The following is a 20114-nucleotide window of genomic DNA, read 5'->3' as shown; positions in this document are numbered from 1 at the left end:
TCGTGTCTTGTAAAAGACCAGACAACTGCATATATAAATCCCATCCTATATACCACTGCCCGCATAGATATACATATAGTTTCTAACCTCAGATCCTCTAGAAGGAAGTGTGTTCCAAAAGATCGTGTAACTGACATTCTATTAACTCCTCCGTGCCGGATTTCTGGCGTAGAAAAGCAGCAAATGCAACTAAAAGTCACAGCTTACCCCATCTTATTCTACAACAGAAGTGCCTCAGGATGAGAAATCCCAAATCCAACATCAACACAAAGAGACGGGATCTACCAGTGTCAAGACATTTCATTGACAAAAAGCCTAGTCTGTCACAATTCAGATTCAGATTCATTGATTCGCTGCCTCAGCTGAGACGCGGTGGGGATAGAGGTCTGGCTCTTAAAAGAAAAGAGCTGGAGTGGATATATAGGCTGGAAACTAGGTCTCCAAAGGGGTTAAACGTAGAATATCCCTGTGGCCCACATATCTATTGCAGTGGGGGGTAACTTGCCCTGATACCTGGGGGACACTATCGGCCTGGGCTCTCGATGGTATAGTTTGCGTCCTATGTGTGTATATATAGTTTGCGTCCTATGTGTGTATGTATAGTTTGCGTCCTGTGTGTGTATGTATAGTTTGCGTCCTGTGTGTGTATGTATAGTTTGCGTCCTGTATGTATATATAGTTTGCGTCCTGTGTGTGTGTATATATAGTTTGCGTCCTATGTATATATAGTTTGCGTCCTGTATGTATATATAGTTTGCGTCCTGTATGTATATATAGTTTGCGTCCTGTATGTATGTATAGTTTGCGTCCTGTATGTATGTATAGTTTGCGTCCTATGTATGTATATATAGTTTGCGTCCTATGTGTGTATATATAGTTTGCGTCCTATGTATGTATAGTTTGCGTCCTGTATGTATATATAGTTTGCGTCCTGTGTGTGTGTATATATAGTTTGCGTCCTGTATGTATATATAGTTTGCGTCCTATGTATAGTTTGCGTCCTATGTATATATAGTTTGCGTCCTGTATGTATGTATAGTTTGCGTCCTGTATGTATATATAGTTTGCGTCCTGTATGTATATATAGTTTGCGTCCTGTATGTATATATAGTTTGCGTCCTGTATGTATATATAGTTTGCGTCCTATGTATATATAGTTTGCGTCCTGTATGTATATATAGTTTGCGTCCTGTATGTATGTATAGTTTGCGTCCTGTGTGTGTATATATAGTTTGCGTCCTGTGTGTATGTATAGTTTGCGTCCTGTATATATAGTTTGCGTCCTATGTATATATAGTTTGCGTCCTGTATGTATATATAGTTTGCGTCCTATGTATATATAGTTTGCGTCCTGTATGTATAGTTTGCTTCCTGTATGTATGTATGTATAGTTTGCGTCCTGTATGTATATATAGTTTGCGTCCTGTATGTATTTATAGTTTGCTTCCTGTATGTATGTATAGTTTGCGTCCTATGTATATATAGTTTGCGTCCTGTATGTATGTATAGTTTGCGTCCTGTATGTATGTATAGTTTGCGTCCTATGTATGTATAGTTTGCGTCCTGTATGTATGTATAGTTTGCGTCCTGTATGTATGTATAGTTTGCGTCCTGTATGTATGTATAGTTTGCGTCCTATGTATGTATAGTTTGCGTCCTGTATGTATGTATAGTTTGCGTCCTGTATGTATGTATAGTTTGCGTCCTGTATGTATGTATAGTTTGCGTCCTGTATGTATGTATAGTTTGCGTCCTATGTATGTATAGTTTGCGTCCTGTATGTATGTATAGTTTGCGTCCTGTATGTATGTATAGTTTGCGTCCTGTATGTATGTATAGTTTGCGTCCTGTATGTATGTATAGTTTGCGTCCTATGTATGTATGTATAGTTTGCGTCCTGTGTGTATGTATAGTTTGCGTCCTGTATGTATGTATAGTTTGCGTCCTGTATGTATGTATAGTTTGCGTCCTATGTATGTATAGTTTGCGTCCTGTATGTATGTATAGTTTGCGTCCTGTATGTATGTATAGTTTGCGTCCTGTATGTATGTATAGTTTGCGTCCTGTATGTATGTATAGTTTGCGTCCTGTATGTATGTATAGTTTGCGTCCTGTATGTATATATAGTTTGCGTCCTATGTATGTATAGTTTGCGTCCTATGTATGTATAGTTTGCGTCCTATGTATAGTTTGCGTCCTATGTATGTATAGTTTGCGTCCTGTATATGTATAGTTTGCGTCCTGTATGTATGTATAGTTTGCGTCCTGTATGTATAGTTTGCGTCCTATGTATGTATGTATAGTTTGCGTCCTGTATGTATATATAGTTTGCGTCCTGTATGTATATATAGTTTGCGTCCTGTATGTATGTATAGTTTGCGTCCTATGTATAGTTTGCGTCCTATGTATGTATAGTTTGCGTCCTGTATGTATATATAGTTTGCGTCCTATGTATGTATAGTTTGCGTCCTGTATGTATGTATAGTTTGCGTCCTATGTATATATAGTTTGCTTCCTGTATGTATGTATAGTTTGCGTCCTGTGTGTATATATAGTTTGCGTCCTGTATGTATATATAGTTTGCGTCCTGTGTGTATATATAGTTTGCGTCCTGTATGTATGTATAGTTTGCGTCCTATGTATGTATTTATAGTTTGCGTCCTGTGTGTATGTATAGTTTGCGTCCTGTATGTATGTATAGTTTGCGTCCTGTGTGTATGTATAGTTTGCGTCCTGTATGTATGTATAGTTTGCGTCCTGTATGTATATATAGTTTGCGTCCTGTATGTATGTATAGTTTGCGTCCTGTATGTATATATAGTTTGCTTCCTGTATGTATGTATAGTTTGCGTCCTGTGTGTATATATAGTTTGCGTCCTGTATGTATATATAGTTTGCGTCCTGTGTGTATATATAGTTTGCGTCCTGTGTGTATGTATAGTTTGCGTCCTGTGTGTATATATAGTTTGCGTCCTATGTATGTATTTATAGTTTGCGTCCTGTGTGTATGTATAGTTTGCGTCCTGTGTGTATGTATAGTTTGCGTCCTGTGTGTATGTATAGTTTGCGTCCTGTATGTATGTATAGTTTGCGTCCTGTATGTATATATAGTTTGCGTCCTGTGTGTATGTATAGTTTGCGTCCTGTGTGTATGTATAGTTTGCGTCCTGTATGTATGTATAGTTTGCGTCCTGTATGTATATATAGTTTGCGTCCTGTGTGTATATATAGTTTGCGTCCTGTATGTATATATAGTTTGCGTCCTGTGTGTATATATAGTTTGCGTCCTGTATGTATATATAGTTTGCGTCCTGTATGTATATATAGTTTGCGTCCTGTGTGTGTGTATATAGTTTGCGTCCTACGTATGTATATATAGTTTGCGTCCTGTATGTATATATAGTTTGCGTCCTATGTATGTATAGTTTGCGTCCTGTGTGTGTGTATATAGTTTGCGTCCTACGTATGTATATATAGTTTGCGTCCTGTATGTATGTATAGTTTGCGTCCTGTATGTATGTATAGTTTGCGTCCTATGTATATATAGTTTGCGTCCTGTATGTATATATAGTTTGCGTCCTATGTATATATAGTTTGCGTCCTGTATGTATATATAGTTTGCGTCCTGTATGTATATATAGTTTGCGTCCTGTATGTATGTATAGTTTGCGTCCTGTATGTATATATAGTTTGCGTCCTGTATGTATATATAGTTTGCGTCCTGTATGTATATATAGTTTGCGTCCTGTATGTATATATAGTTTGCGTCCTGTATGTATATATAGTTTGCGTCCTGTATGTATATATAGTTTGCGTCCTGTATGTATATATAGTTTGCGTCCTGTATGTATGTATAGTTTGCGTCCTGTATGTATGTATAGTTTGCGTCCTGTATGTATGTATAGTTTGCGTCCTGTATGTATGTATAGTTTGCGTCCTATGTATGTATAGTTTGCGTACTGTGTGTATGTATAGTTTGCGTCCTGTATGTATATATAGTTTGCGTCCTGTATGTATATATAGTTTGCGTCCTGTATGTATGTATAGTTTGCGTCCTGTATGTATATATAGTTTGCTTCCTATCTTGATTTCTTCTTTACATATACGTTTTTATGTCTAATTTTACTGTGTTTGTATTTACAATTATTGGAGATTAACATTTGTTGGTCTTTTTCTTACACTTTTCAGACACAACTTTATATCAAGCAATGCGAGGGATGTGGGAAAGCAGCCGAGGCCTATTCACTGGGATCATAACGTCCCGCATTGAAATGGACATCAGCGCATCTATAACAATAGACCTAGCTCGGAACGCAGCCATGTAGGGTATTCTAGGCTTTTCTAGTCCGGATTGTATCGCTGAAATGAAGTCTACAGTGGAGTTTCTCCTCCATATTCTCAACCATGTTTTTTTCAAAAAAGTGAGTTCCTTTTTAATAATAAAGGCATGTCTAATATATTTGGAGTGCGCGTTTCCCCTTGACAGGTGGTGGTGGATATATTGGATATCCCTGCTCGGGATGATAATATTCCTACTCATTATGGCAGCTCTATCTGTTCCATTGGTGACTATAGTCACATTAGATTTGATTAGGACGTGACTGGTCTGAAATGGAGTGGTTCTGGGGTTGTTCGATTACGGCCGTCAGTCTTCTCACTCCTCTTCTTTATCCATGATGGATATTGTATTGCGCTATAGTATCCATTTAACTTTCCGGACTTTGTCCACTTACAGCGATCACATTTTCTATTATATATATGCTTTATTTAATCTATGCCGATACGGACGCATGCGCAATAGGATTGGAACGTAAGTTCCGTCTTCGCGCATGCGCAGTAGCGATTCCTTTGCTCGATGCGTTCCACCGGATTGAATATCCGGTTTTGACGCCATCTTTGAGCATGTGCAGTAGATTACGCGCTGGTATGTCTGACATTACAGACAGATCGCTAACCGTAAGTCTATTTCTATCTATAAAGATCTAATTGGCCTCGGCTTCTCTCCTAATCATTCCCATTGCTCTTACATTCACTATTTATCATGTGTATACACTTCACTTATCGCCTACGTATGGTTTTATATAAAAATATGTGCACTTTACAATCAACTTTTGAAATATGTTGTGAAATATATGTTTATCTGTATTTAATGGGAATTGTACATTTAATAGTTTTATTGCCAACTAATGTATGTCCCTCCTATTTATACCTGGCACGATGCTCAGATTGTGATGGCTCGAGAAAGGTTCCTGTTAAACAGAAACGTCACTGTCTTGAGGTGAATAAATCCTCCCGGCTTTCATCTACCTTGAAGTCCCAGCGCCGTTACTGCGTTCTACGGTTCTTCTCTCTCTATATAATATACACACACACACACACACACACACACACACACACACACACACACACACACACACGATTATGGGGCAGCTACAGATTTAGCGACCTTTACCTTGACTTGTAATACGATAAATACTTCTCAATGGCTTAAGTTATCACATTACAGCAAGTTATCAGAGTCAGGATAAGGAGTGCTACCTCTGTATCTTGTCTGAGCTGCTATTAACAGCATTTAGGAGATCTGCTTCACATCAGCCACATGGGCCACACGAAACAATAGATTTGAGCTGACCCATTGACTTCTATGGGAAAGTTTTCTAGGCATGATCTGTGGGCAGCAGAGGTCATTGTGCAGGAAGGGACATCACCTATTATCAATGGTAGGTCCTGTGTGTGTGTGTGTGTGTGTGTGTGTGTGTGTGTGTGTGTGTGTGTGTGTGTGTGTGTGTGTGTGTGTGTGTGTGTGTGTGTGTGTGTGTGTGTGTGTGTGTGTGTGTGTGTGTGTGTGTGTGTGTGTGTGTGTGTGTGTGTGTGTGTGTGTATATATATATATATATATATATATAGGTGTTACCTATCAGTGTAATCCTGCCTGTGATGGAATGAGATAAGAAATGATCTCTACAGAACAGGAAGGGTCAGTCTATTATGGATGACGGATCCAGTGTTATCGCTATATATATATGTGTGTGTGTGTGTTACCTATCAGTGTAATCCTGTCTGACACTACCCGTTCTGTAGAGATCACTTCTAAGCAGTCATTATCATCAGTCTATTGTGAGTCTCAGTGGCCTGCATGAAAACTGCAAGATATTAGGATTATTATTTTTATATAACATAATTAAGAATTTTTGTTGGTTAATTTTCTAACGAACAAACAAAACAGGATTTAAACAATAGATCATTTTCTGCTGACCATTTCCTTTCAAGGAGAGGCAAACCAAATCAGGTTTCCTCTCTCTAACCAGTGACTCAGCTCAGTGTGGTCATTTGATCGACACTGATGATTCAAGTAGGCAGCAGTTGCCTTAGCAACTGCCCCAGCTTCTGCTCAACAGCTGGGAGATGACGAGCGTGCCGGAAAAGACCTGCTGCTCGTAAAAATATCCCCCCTTCAGGAAGGGCTAAGGTGCCCTTACCACTGGGTTTACTAGGATTAGCAACATGAAAGGCTCTGATCAATTTGTCAGCATAGCCGTACCTAGCGAATACCCAGGACCTCTCCTCTAGACCTGAACCCTGACATTCTACAAAATAATGGATGGGTCTGCAATGCCATTTAGAGTCAAGGATGGTCTCAACTCTATCCCCTCGCTGACCATGGACCAGGACAGGTGTGGGTCTAGGAATAGACTTTCTGAAGAAAGGCACAGGTTTAAGAAGGGAGCAGTGAAAGGTTCTGGGATGTCTTCTTGCTATAGGAAAAGTCTTACAAAAAAGAAAATGGATTAAGCGGTCTTAGTATCTTAAACAGGCCGATAAAGCGGAGGCCCAGCGTGCCACATGGTGGCCTCAAACGGACGTTCTTGGTGGACAACCGTAATCTTATGTGGCCTGCGGTGAAGACCAGACTTGCACTTGGCACGAAGGACATCTGTACTTCAAGCCCTTTGGACCATATTTCAAACTGACTTCAGCATCCTGACCCTCTGTCTGACCAACGGAACTTTAGAACCCATGCTACCTCTAAAGGAGTACAAAAAAATGGGACATAGAATGTAATTAAAACCACAGAAAAGGCCATACTCACAGATTAGGTGGTGGGTAAAATACCCGTTCCAAACAGGACGCAACCAGGTCAGAGAATGCTGTTGATGGGAAGTGCCCAGGTGTGTTTAAATAATGATAGCCACTCCCACTAACCTTGAGGGGAGGGGTGTGTTGGGCATGGAAGTAAATGTGTAATAATAATAAATAAATAATAAAGTACTGTGTATAGTGCACATGTGAGGTATAGGGGACATGACTAAGTGTAGTGTGTAGAGATCAGGGCTGTGAGTGAAACAAAAACGTGAGTGTAGTGTGTAAAACATGGAGGCATAGTGTTTGGATAGTGAGGCACAGCATATATCGCCGAATAGCAGCCTATTTATAACGCCCATATTGTAAGAGAGCGTGCTGCCCTGCATGCAGTGCCAAACATCCGCACACCAGGCTATCCCAGCATCATAAGACCCGGGCGCGTCCTGAAAAAAAGTATGTACAATGTAAGTAACCATGAGAAAACATGGGGTATTAGTTGTTGTTTTGGCGATATATGCTGTGCCTCACTATCCAAACACTATGCCTCCATGTTTTACACACCACACTCACGTTTTGTTTCACTCACAGCCCTGATCTCTACACACTACACTTAGTCATGTCCCCTATACCTCACATGTGCACTGTACACAGTACTTTATTATTTATTTATTATTATTACACATTTACTTCCATGCCCAACACACCCCTCCCCTCAAGGTAAGTGGGAGGGGCTATCATTATTTAACACACCTGGGCACTTCCCATCAACAGCATTCTCTGACCTGGTTGCGTCCTGTTTGGAACGGGTATTTTACCCACCACCTAATCTGTGAGTATGGCCTTTTCTGTGGTTTTAATTACCTCTAAAGGAGGCTGCTTAGGGACGAAAGCCGAAAATACAGAAGAAGGGAGTCGCATCGGTGGATGCAAAACACCAATTATTATAGGCAAATTCTGCCAGAGATATTGCTCAAAGGCCTAGGTCACCCTCGTGGGTGATAAGCAGGGGAGAAGCTCAGAGACTCGCTTCCTCTCGTGCGCACTCTCTCTCTCTTTTTTTTTTTTAAGTCACATTAAGTAACACCAAAAATATAAAGAAAATCGAGTCGGCCAGAATCTAAATTCACACGTGAAAGAAAGAAATAATTCTACGTGATTTTACATGAACCCTCGTCCCCTCTGCCCAATAATGACATCATTTGGTAAGAGGCTTCTCTCTCGTCTCTCATCTTTGGGCTAGAAGACGGAGTTAATACCACAAGTTAATAACGGATATTAAGGTCTCACACGCATAGGAACAGTTTGGATTGGAATCTCTCTGCCAGTTTACGAATTTCTTTTTTTATCCCCTATTCTAAGAAATAAAATACTTGGCTTTTTGGAGCGTTTATTTTAAATCCTGAGAGATCTCCGAAGTTCAGCAAACGACGTCCATTTCTCTCATGTCTTAACCCCTTCAAGACCAGGGCTGAAAAGGCCTTAATGACCAGATACAATTTCCCGTCCAGCAGCCATTATTTTTTCCATTTTACAAGGCTGTACGAGGCCTCGTTATATGCAGGAGAAGTTGTATTTCCGGGGGGGGAGAGGGGGCAGAAAGAAGTGTACTGTGCAAGTTCTAGCATTTATTTTTGCGGTGTGAATTTTTTGGATTATTTTTTAACTCGTTCATGTTTGATGCTAAATAACCTGGTAAATGAGTTCTTCCGGGTGTTTCGGTCGTGTAGACGCCTCATACGTGTAGAATTAATGTTTTTTTTTTATGGGCAATAAAATTTTATACAAAATAATCACTTTTTAGTGTCAGACGTTGATTTCGTTTTTTCTTAATCCCATGAAGGACTTGATTTCGCACACTCCTGTATATGAAAAAGAAAGAGGTTTTTCCAGCTCTACCACTACTGCCACGGGTCTCCTGTATAGCGCTCGGATTTACACCCTGGCAGACGCATATTCACAGAAAAATAGAAGTTGAATCCCGCGCTCCAGAGTAAAACGTCCAATCTTCATTTCTTATCGATTAAACGGCGACATCAGGGGGCGGGTGTAGAGCCGAGGCGTCCGGTGGTTCCTCCGTCCTTACTCGTGGCTTCATACTCCTGTCCACTAATACATTACACGGTGTCACTAGGAAACGCGCTGCCCTAACCGCAAACTGACCAGACCGCCCTGGGTTTCCGGTGACTCGATCACAGAGCGGAGTCCCCCCTGATCATTAGACATCGCTGTCCGCCCACTGATCGAACGTCTCTGGTGATGCCCTATAATAATGGGAAGATCTACAAATAGCCACTTGGCCAATATCCTAGACTAATATGAAGCTCTTCCCTTATGTTGGATGCCGGGAGCTGGGCCGGGAGGAGTCTTTCCTACCGTTTCTAGAGTATCTTCATTTATGCCGCATTTTTACCGTTTTGATATCCCTCAGTAATATGGGACTTACCTCATCTGGTAAAATGTTATCACAATCTGTGGAGCGGCCCCCTGGGCTGGGGGTGATTGAGGTGCGGCGTCCACATGTTCAGTATTTAGTTTAGGGAAATACATTTTTGGATACAATGTTATCCCCCGTTATCTTGAATGATTACAGTTTGTGGTATAATCCCGGTTCGGATTCTTTGTAGTGCGTATTTTTTTCAGCAATCTTGGAATAGTTTCCCCAATTTTCCATTTTGTAAAAATATAAGCCAGGAACGGCCAGGAAAAATCAGCGCCGTTCTTACAGGTTAATCGTAACCGGAATGTCAGCAGAAATCACCAATGCTTTGCTTTCAATCTCTTGTATCCGATTCGCCCGGCTGCACAAAGAAAAAACATATCAATGCGTGACAAGTGATGTAAAGTAGAGCAGATTAGGGGCAAATCTTGGGCTCTTCTTTGGGAATCCACATTTCCTGGCCCCGATCACTACGGACGGCATTCAGATTTCCAGCCGTTAATACCTGGGAAATAATCTCCTGTATTACGGTGGATTGTGATTCATCTAAAAATTATCTATCATCTCCATTGGGAGCATTTACATTCTACATTTTTATTTACCCACAGGCGATCCCTCAATCAGGTCGGATCTGTTCAGTATTGATCGACTTCACCAGAATTTCATATTAAATTTTTTTGTGAAGAACCAATAGACAAGCCCACCCAATACGTCTCCACACTCACTCCCGCTCCCCTTCTTCTGAATAGAGGACACGGCCTCATCCATCCGGTTGTGGGGATCCATTTTCATCCTATATTGGGTTTGACAGTTTCCAAAGCTATAACCTTCTACATTGGGCCGAGCCGGATCATTACACCCCTTCAAAACATAAAATATCAAGACGTTCACCGTTACCGGAGATCAGTCCGTAACTACTAGAATATTCTCAGACTTTCTCTATCGCGTGGTGAGAACAGACACCTGGTCCTCTGCCGGGCTCAAGATTTTTCGCCTCAATGTGAACTCCACCTACGTCTACGTATGATTTCATTGTTTGAGTTTAACCCTTTAATGGCCGGGCCTTTTTGCACATTAATGACAGAGGAATATATTTTTTTTTCATTGTTGCCTTCCAAGAGTCGTTTTGTTTTTTTTATTCCGTCGACATCGCTGTATAAGGGCTTGTTTTTTGCGGGACGAGTTGTATTTTGTAATTGCACCTTTTTTGGGTGCAAATAATATCAATTAACTTTTATTAACTTCATTTTAGTCAAGAATTGAAAATAAGCAGCTATTCCAGCATTGATTTTCGCATTATAAATTTACGCCGTTCGCTATGCGCCATAAATAACACGTTACCTTTATGCTCTGCGTCGGCACGATTACGGGGATACCAAATATGTAAAGGGTTTATAGGTTTTCCTACGTTTGCAAAATAAAAACACTTTTACATTTTTTTCCAAAATAACGACTTGTCTTTGCATCGCCGCATTCCAGGAGCCGTAACTTTTTTTATTTTTCCGTTTGTTTTTTATGGGACAAGGTGGAGATTTCATTGGTTGCATTTTGGGGTACATGGGACTTATTGGTTAACTTTTATTTTATGGGGGGGGAATAGAAGAAAAGGACTTGTGCCGTTGTATTTTGCGGTTTTTTTTGGACGCCGTTCACCCGGCGGTTGAATGTGTTAACTTTATTTCTTCTTTGAGTAGTTTTCATCGCGGCAATACCGTGTGTTTTTTGTTTACACTTTTACTAAAATAAATAATATTTTTTGGGAAAAAAGTGGATTTTATTTTTACTGTGATTTTTTATTAAAAAATATTTTTATTTTACTTTTATTTTTTCCCACTAGGGGACTTCACTTTGCGATCTGATCACTTATATGATGATTTGATGTACTTAGTATACCAAAGCATTATTGCCGGTCAGTGTAAAACAGACAGGCAATCTATTAGGCCACGTCTCTGGTATTGCCTAATAGACTGAAGCCAAATAGACTGTTGCTGAAGACAAGCCTAGGGGCCTTTGTTAGGCCCGACTGCCATAGAAACCAATCACGACACCCCAATATCGGGGCTGCCGATGGGGTAACGGAGGGAGCTCCCCCTGTCAAACACATTAGATGTCGCTGTCGCTATTGACAGCATCTAATGGGTTAAACTGCCGGAATCGGAGAGTGCTTTGATTCCAGGAGTTGGGACAGGAGCCAGGCTGTGTAGAATAGCCGTGCTCCTGCCTCTGATATCGCAGGTACAGTGGCAGTACCCGCCAGATCAGAGTGCCTGATATATCCGTCGCTATGCATGGACCAGTACCTGCTTGTGATGGATATATTCAATCATCGTTTAGGGAGGGATATGTGTGTGTGTGTGTGTGTGTGTGTGTGTGTGTGTGTGTGTGTGTGTGTGTGTGTGTGTGTGTGTGTGAACAAAAGAGAAATCTAAATCAAATCAATATTTGGTGTGACCACCCTTTGTGCAAGTGTACCTAGAAGGATTTATGCTGTTTGGAAAGCAAAGTCCTGCATTTTGTAGGATTAACCAATTATACCAACCTGGTAATAACGATAATTTTCATATGTAGATTGAAACAGTCATTAACTAACAGAAACGGCTGTGTAGGAGGCTTAAAACTGGGTGAGGAACAGCCAAACTCTGCTACAAATATGAGGTTGTGGAAGACCGTTTCATGTCACAGGTCCACCATGGCAAGACTGAGCACAGCAACAAGACACAAGGTAGTTATGCTGCATCAGAAAAATCTCCCCCAGGCAAAGATTGTTCAAGCTCTGAACGCGCTGGTCAAGCTCTTTTGATTACGCAAAATGAAACGGACAATGTTGAGGACCGTAGACGCAGTGGTCGGCCAAGGAAACCGTTCAGCAAATGAAAGACCCCTTACTACCCCTTCCAAATGGGAAGATGTCCAGCAATGCCATCAGCTGAGAACTGGCAGAAGCCAGTGGGACCCAGGTACACCCATCTACCGTTCAGAGAAGTATAGCGGGTAAGCTAGCTGCGGTACAGATCCTGGGTAACGGGGCAGAGGGAGGGATAGCAGGTAAGATAGCTGCGGTACAGATCCTGGGTGCAGGACTGAGCACTGGTGCAAAGTCGCTACGCCTCACGTCCCACTATGTGAACGCTGAAACCAGGACGAGGACCTCCTCTGCCCCGATGTTACTATGCTGAACAGCTCCCAGGTCAATATCCATCCCAGATGGTGGGGGGAGTTGGTGAACGACATTTGTAGTCTAGACTCTTCTGTTCTTAATCAGGAGTAGACCGCCATCATTTCGGAGTTCAGTCTTCTGCCATCACCTCCAGAAATAACAGTGGGGCGGCAGATGTCCCAGAGGGAAGGAACATGACTGGATCGTTAACCTCCGATATCTACCATGCAACTAATTAATCGCTAGATGAAACCGCCGACTTAATGAAAATCACCTTGAATTTACTATGCAGGAAGGATTTTAAAATGTCTAATAGTCCGAAATTTCGTGCTATTCCCCCCCCCCCCCCACACAAAAAACTAAATAAAGAGAAAAAGTCTTGATTTCTGGCCTGTGCCCCATTCTTCTTCTGGGACTGGGTGGACATCGTGAAGGGCAAGGGGATCCTGCACCCCTTGAGTTTAGTCAGAAGATGGGTCAGTGTAAATATTTTTGGTGAAGAGGAAAACTTGATTTTGTAACCGTCGTGAAGGATCTCGAGCGAGTCGCAGAAATCTGGTGTCCCTCTGATAAAGAGAGCGTCTTGCTCCCACTTCCCTGGCGTCTCTGATAAGGAGAGCGTCTTGCTCCCGCTTCCCTGGCGTCTCTGATAAGGAGAGCGTCTTGCTCCCGCTTCCCTGGCGTCTCTGATAAGGAGAGCGTCTTGCTCCCGCTTCACTGGCGTCTCTGATAAGGAGAGCGGCTTCCTCCCGCTTCCCTGGTGACCCTGATAAGGAGAGCGGCTTTCTCCCGCTTCCCTGGTGTCTCTCTGATAAGGATAGAGTCTGCCTCCCGCTTCCCTGGTGTCTTTGATAAGGAGAGCGTCTTCCTCCCGCTTCCCTGGTGACCCTGATAAGGAGAGCGTCTTCCTCCCGCTTCCCTGGTGTCTCTCTGATAAGGAGAGAGTCTTCCTCCCGCTTCCCTGGTGTCTCCGATAAGGAGTCTTCCTCCCGCTTCCCTGGTGTCTCCGATAAGGAGAGAGAGTCTTCCTCCCGCTTCCCTGGTGTCTCCGATAAGGAGAGTGTCTTCCTCCCGCTTCACTGGCGTCTCTGATAAGGAGAGCGTCTTCCTCCCGCTTCCCTGGCGTCTCCGATTAGGAGAGCGTCTTCCTCCCGCTTCCCTGGTGACACTGATAAGGAGAGCGTCTTCCTCCCTCTTCCCTGGTGACCCTGATAAGGAGAGCGGCTTCCTCCCGCTTCCCTGGTGTCTCTGATTAGGAGAGCGTCTTCCTCCCGCTTCCCTGGTGTCTCTGATTAGGAGAGCGTCTTCCTCCCGCTTCCCTGGTGTCTCTGATTAGGAGAGCGTCTTCCTCCCGCTTCCCTGGTGTCTCTGATTAGGAGAGCGTCTTCCTCCCGCTTCCCTGGTGTCTCTGATTAGGAGAGCGTCTTCCTCCCGCTTCCCTGGTGTCTCTGATAAGGAGAGCGTCTTCCTCCCGCTTCCCTGGTGTCTCTGATAAGGAGAGCGTCTTCCTCCCGCTTCCCTGGTGTCTCTGATAAGGAGAGCGTCTTCCTCCCGCTTCCCTGGTGTCATAGATTAGAAGGAGAGGAGGTTTTGCTTGGGTTGAAAAGTAAAGTTTCCCTCTTGCCTCTGTTTTGGCAGCTCCAGATCTGATCCACACGCTGCGTAAACAATGAGCGAAAAAAGACGGTCAGACATTGAGCTGCGGTGCAGTTTTTTGTATTTGTGTATTCACCGTTTTTTTGTTACCTTTTTTCCACATTCAAGTTGCAGATGTTGCGTTTTTTGTGGTGAAAAAGCGGAGATTCAAAACGAAAAAAAACCACCCGGAAAAAAAAATAAATAATTACTTACCCTGAACTCTGTGCCTCTTCGTCCAGGCCGGCCTCCTGGGGTGACGTCTCCAATCACAGGCAGCTGCAGCGGTCACGTGGGATGAAACGCCATCCCTGGAGGCCGGTCGCAGGACGTCAGAGGGTAAGTATGCGCTGGTTTGTTTTTTTGATGTGCAGTTTTTCACAGCGGACATTGTGGCGAGGAAGAGGAAGAGATTTTGCCTTTAACTGTACATTTTCTGGGTAATATTGAGACAATGTGGCTGGCATTGTATTGTGTAGTGTAGTACCCACAATACAATGCCAGCCTCAGTGCCCCATGCCAGCCACAGTATCCTATAACAAGGCCAGCCACGGTGCCCCAAGACAAGGCCAGCCACGGTGCCCCAAGACAAGGCCAGCCACGGTGCCCCAAGACAAGGCCAGCCACGGTGCCCCAAGACAAGGCCAGCCACGGTGCCCCAAGACAAGGCCAGCCACGGTGCCCCAAGACAAGGCCAGCCACGGTGCCCCAAGACAAGGCCAGCCACGGTGCCCCAAGACAAGGCCAGCCACGGTGCCCCAAGACAAGGCCAGCCACGGTGCCCCAAGACAAGGCCAGCCACGGTGCCCCAAGACAAGGCCAGCCACGGTGCCCCAAGACAAGGCCAGCCACGGTGCCCCAAGACAAGGCCAGCCACGGTGCCCCAAGACAAGGCCAGCCACGGTGCCCCAAGACAAGGCCAGCCACGGTGCCCCAAGACAAGGCCAGCCACAGAAATACAAGATATAGGCAGCTATATAGCTCTCACCCTCCCCTGAACTCACCAGACAGAGATGTGGAGTGGCAGGGGTTAATGGTGTTGAATTGGCGCTACATAGGAGGAGGCGTGGCTAGAAGGTCCTTGAAGATCATTACCTGCATAGATTTACTGCGCTGTGTGTAAGACGTGACTGTTCAGTGAGCAGATAACACCATTATACTGCAAGGACCTCCGCAGCTCGGAGCTCAGTCTCCAGCTTCTTCACACAGTAGCGCCTTCAGGAGATAAGACGCAGCAGAAGATTACAGCACAGATTCATAGATAAAAACTGCGTCTTATAGTCCAAAAAATACAGGACTTCATTTGGGAGGTTAAACATTAACAAAAATCAAACGTTGCTTATCCTACAGCTCCACGAGCCCCGGTCATTATACGGCAATAAGACATAGTATCCCAGCGTATCCAAACACAGGGGGAACCTGCAAGGTACAATTTACTTGCCTTTATTTATGACGGTATCTGTAGCCACATTGCAAAATACATTTTATAAAAAATAAAAAAAAGAAGAAAGACAGACCTTCGCCCATGGGTTTCCACCACGACGGCATTCACACCATCCGACTATCCTTCAGAGCCCCAGCCGGATAGCCATAATGACAGAGGCTAGGACCATGAACGACACGGCGCCGACTATCCTTCAGAGCCCCAGCCAGATAGCCATAATGACGGAGGCTAGGACCATGAACGACACGGCGCCGACCATCCGGGTCAGAGCCCCTGAGCCATTACTGCCCCAACTGGGAGCTTCCACCAGTAACATGACAATTCAAGTATATAAAAGCGTTCACCGATTATACCGATCTCTTATAACAAACAGTAAAAGCAATAGATATAGGTATATAAATCGCTGGCCGTCATTCAACGTGCAAGTGGAGGTGCGAGCGGAGGCAGTCTCCATGGCGACCTGCACCGTGTCAAACAAAGCAGGGTAACCAAGGAGACGAACATCATGCCAGCAGAGCCACTGTCCACAAACCATCAGACTAAAAAAGGGCAAAAATAAAGGGGGATCACCCACATATAGAGGAATAAACCCCAAAAGACCCGGATGAAATCCCGGACACGAGGGCATCACCAGAACGACCACCAATAAGTCCAAGTGGCGATAAACACCCCAAAAGTCCCCGCCAGTACAGTAAGACAAACACCGGGTAACCACTGTCCAGACAGAAGGCCACGTGCTAAAAGGACTCCAGCCCTAGGACACGGCGTTGTGGTGAGGAGACGTGGCTGACCACGGTGCAATACAGTCAGTCATAATGTCTGACCCGCGCCAAAATAACCATTATAACCACGTCTCTTCTTACCTTGTGATGTGTGCGGCCGGTGGTCCTCCATCATGACCTCCTTGTACAGATCCTTGTGTCCTTCTAGATACTCCCACTCCTCCATGGAGAAATAGATAGTGACGTCCTGACACCTTACAGGAACCTGACACACACAATGATACAGTCATTACCCAGACTCCTCCAGTGCCGATACTGTATAATTTCCCAGCATTCCCACCTCTCCAGTCAGCAGCTCAGTCATCTTGTGGAGAAGTTCTAGGATCTTCTGCTTATTGTTCCTCTCATGTATCCGGGAGCGAGGAGGGGGCTCTGTGATGGGGGTCCGGCTCCGTCCTCCCGACTCATGACTGCTGGGGGCCACACAGTCCCCCGATGTCTTCTTCACTATTGTGTAATCCTGTGTATGGAGAGAGACCTTGATAAACATCACTATATGCACTAGAATAAGACCTCATTGGGACAAGGGTGACGGTATTGCCAGAATCCCCGACCTCGCCAGTAGTGTTCCGATTTTAATAATAGAGTTAAGGGCGACGTCTTGTGCGCTGTGCCGGTGCATTACGTTACGCCCATCGGGAAAATTTGCATCTGAAATCTATTCAACCAATGAAAAAGCTGTCAGAATCCAAACTACTTGCCTGAGAGACGTATGTGGTCCAACAATGCCCTAAAAACGGACTGCAAAGAATGTGGCAGCCGATCCCCCCCTCCCAACACTGGTCACGGACTCGAATAGGAGCCCTTCAGCCGTCATAAGAGGAGGGAGCTGTACCGATAGCAAGCTCAGATGTGAGGGCCTTAACAGACGTACTGACCAGACTATGAAGTGGCCAAGTATTGGGCTGATAAGTAGAGATTACGACACCACCAGTGAGAAAGAGATGATCAGGTGATTGAGCCTCACCAGTGAGAAAGATGATCAGGTGATTGAGCCTCACCAGTGAGAAAGAGATGATCAGGTGATTGAGCCTCACCAGTGAGAAAGAGATGATCAGGTGATTGAGCCTCACCAGTGAGGGGGAGCCCTGAGCGTCGCTTACATCATTTATAGAAACATATTTGGGAATGTTGATTATAAAATACAATACGGTACTAGAGATATTGTGAGCTGCATGGGCGGGAGAACACATTTGGTGGTCGCTATGGGGGCAGTGTGTGGGTGGAGTGATGAATGGGCGGGAGAACACATTTGGTGGTCAAGATGGGGGCAGCGTGAGGGTGGAGTGATGCATGGAGGGTGACACAATGAGATTCCATGATTGCTCGTGGGCGGGCCGTGACCAGGAAATCATTCCCGGCCTTTCACCAGCTCCATCTGCCACATAGTACGCACACGTGAAGAGTTCCAGTAACATTGAGGATTGATTGGCTCCAGTCGGTATTTTAACATGGGGTCGTCCTCGTTGTCCCCTAAAGAGACCAATGACAGAACACGCGTCAAGGTCGCGGATCCGCTATCATCCAGTAACCAGACATGATGGCGAATGTTCATTAGAGGTCGGGAGTGCACCTTCTTCATGGACAGAACACACACACGGTATGGATTATGATTGGCACAGGAGTGGAGTGTGGGGGTGAAGGGCCCCATATGTTTTTGGGGGGGTTGTTTCTAGGATATACAGGATGATGCAGAATAATAAAGATGTGCCGGTTATTTGTAGACGTGATGTGGATGAAGGCTTGCGATTTCCTGCCTGGTCACCGCATCATTCCCTGAATCCCTCACCTCTCCGCTCAGCAGGAAGAGGATCTCCAGGGTGGAGTCTAATATCCTTCTGGTCACCTCATTGCTGTCCTGGTCCATCCCTGGCGGGTCATTCAGGAGAAGGAGCGCTCTGGAGAAGAACATGAGAAAACTGGATCCACTGGAGGGAAAATGCGACAAGCGACAAAGTCATAAGAAGAAAACGGGCAACTACAGTGGAATAATAATATATCTCCGGAGATCCCCCCACCTGGCCACGCTGCATGTATACAGTGCAGGAAATAAGTATTTGATCCCTTGCTGATTTTGTAAGTTTGCCCGCTGTCAAAGTCATGAACAGTCTAGAATTTTTAGGCGAGGTTAATTTTACCAGTGAGAGATAGATTATATATATAAAAAAAAAAAAAGAAAATCACATTGTCAAAATGATCTCTATTTATTTGCATTGTGCACAGAGAAATAAGTATGTGACCCCCGACCAACCATTAAGAGTTCAGCCTCCTCCAGACCAGTTACTGCTCCAAATCCACTTGGTGCCTGCATTATAGACAGCTCTTACATGTCACCTGTATAAGAGACTCCTGTCCACAGACTCAATGATCAGTCTGACTCTAACCTCTACAACATGGGCAAGACCAAAGAGCTTTCTAAGGATGTCAGGGACAAGATCATAGACCTGCACAAGGCTGGAATGGGCTACAAAACCATAAGTAAGACGCTGGGTGAGAAGGAGACAACTGTTGGTGCAATAGTAAGAAAATGGAAGACATACAAAATGACTGTCAATCGACATCGATCTGGGGCTCCATGCAAAATCTCACCTCGTGGGGTATCCTTGATCCTGAGGAAGGTGAGAGCTCAGCCGAAAACTACACGGGGGGAACTTGTTAATGATCTCAAGGCAGCTGGGACCACAGTCACAAAGAAAACCATTGGTAACACATTACAATCCTGCAGTGCCCGCAAGGTCCCCCTGCTCAAGAAGGCACATGTACAGGCCCGTCTGAAGTTTGCAAATGAACATCTGGATGATTGTGAGAGTGATTGGGAGAAGGTGCTGTGGTCAGATGAGACTAAAATTGAGCTCTTTGGCATTAACTCAACTCGCCGTGTTTGGAGGAAGAGAAATGCTGCCTAAGATCATTAACAACTTGCCCATGTTGTAGAGGTTAGAGTCAGACTGATCATTGAGTCTGTGGACAGGAGTCTGTTATACAGGTGACCATGTAAGAGCTGTCTATAATGCAGGCACCAAGGTGATTTGGAGCAGTAACTGGTCTGGAGGAGGCTGAACTCTTAATGGTTGGTAGGGGGGTCACATACTTATTTCTCTGTGCACAATGCAAATAAATAGAGATCATTCTGACAATGTGATTTTCTGTTATTTTTTTTATATAATCTATCTCTCACTGGTAATATTAACCTAGCCTAAAAATTCTAGACTGTTCATGACTTTGACAGCGGGCAAACTTACAAAATCAGCAAGGGATCAAATACTTATTTCCTGCACTGTATATTACAGCTATACCCGTAAATGCCCCCGCCCATCGCTACACACACGTAATATACATCCGCTACGCTACACACACGTAATATACATCCTCTACACTACACACGCGTAATATACATCCTCTACACTACACACACGTAATATACATCCGCTACACTACACACACGTAATATACATCCTCTACACTACACACACGTAATATACATCCTCTACACTACACACACGTAATATACATCCTCTACACTACACACACGTAATATACATCCTCTACACTACACACACGTAATATACATCCTCT

General features: G+C 44.1%; 1 protein-coding gene across 1 annotated transcript in view; it reads right to left on the bottom strand.

Annotated features, from left to right (window-relative positions):
- LOC142684064 (uncharacterized) overlaps positions 1 to 16723 on the bottom strand; it is a 34040-nt gene extending 17317 nt beyond the window's left edge. Inside the window, 1 exon segment of the mRNA XM_075847453.1 lies at positions 16620 to 16723. Coding sequence (XP_075703568.1) covers positions 16620 to 16704 — 85 coding nt within the window. The 5' untranslated portion in view covers positions 16705 to 16723.
- Positions 16724 to 20114: the final 3391 nt, after the last annotated feature.

This window comes from Rhinoderma darwinii (genome assembly GCF_050947455.1).
Source record: "Rhinoderma darwinii isolate aRhiDar2 chromosome 4 unlocalized genomic scaffold, aRhiDar2.hap1 SUPER_4_unloc_3, whole genome shotgun sequence".
NCBI classification, from domain to species: domain Eukaryota; kingdom Metazoa; phylum Chordata; class Amphibia; order Anura; family Rhinodermatidae; genus Rhinoderma; species Rhinoderma darwinii.
Note: the sequence above shows the minus strand (reverse complement) of the source record. Positions and strands in the feature narration are given on the sequence as shown.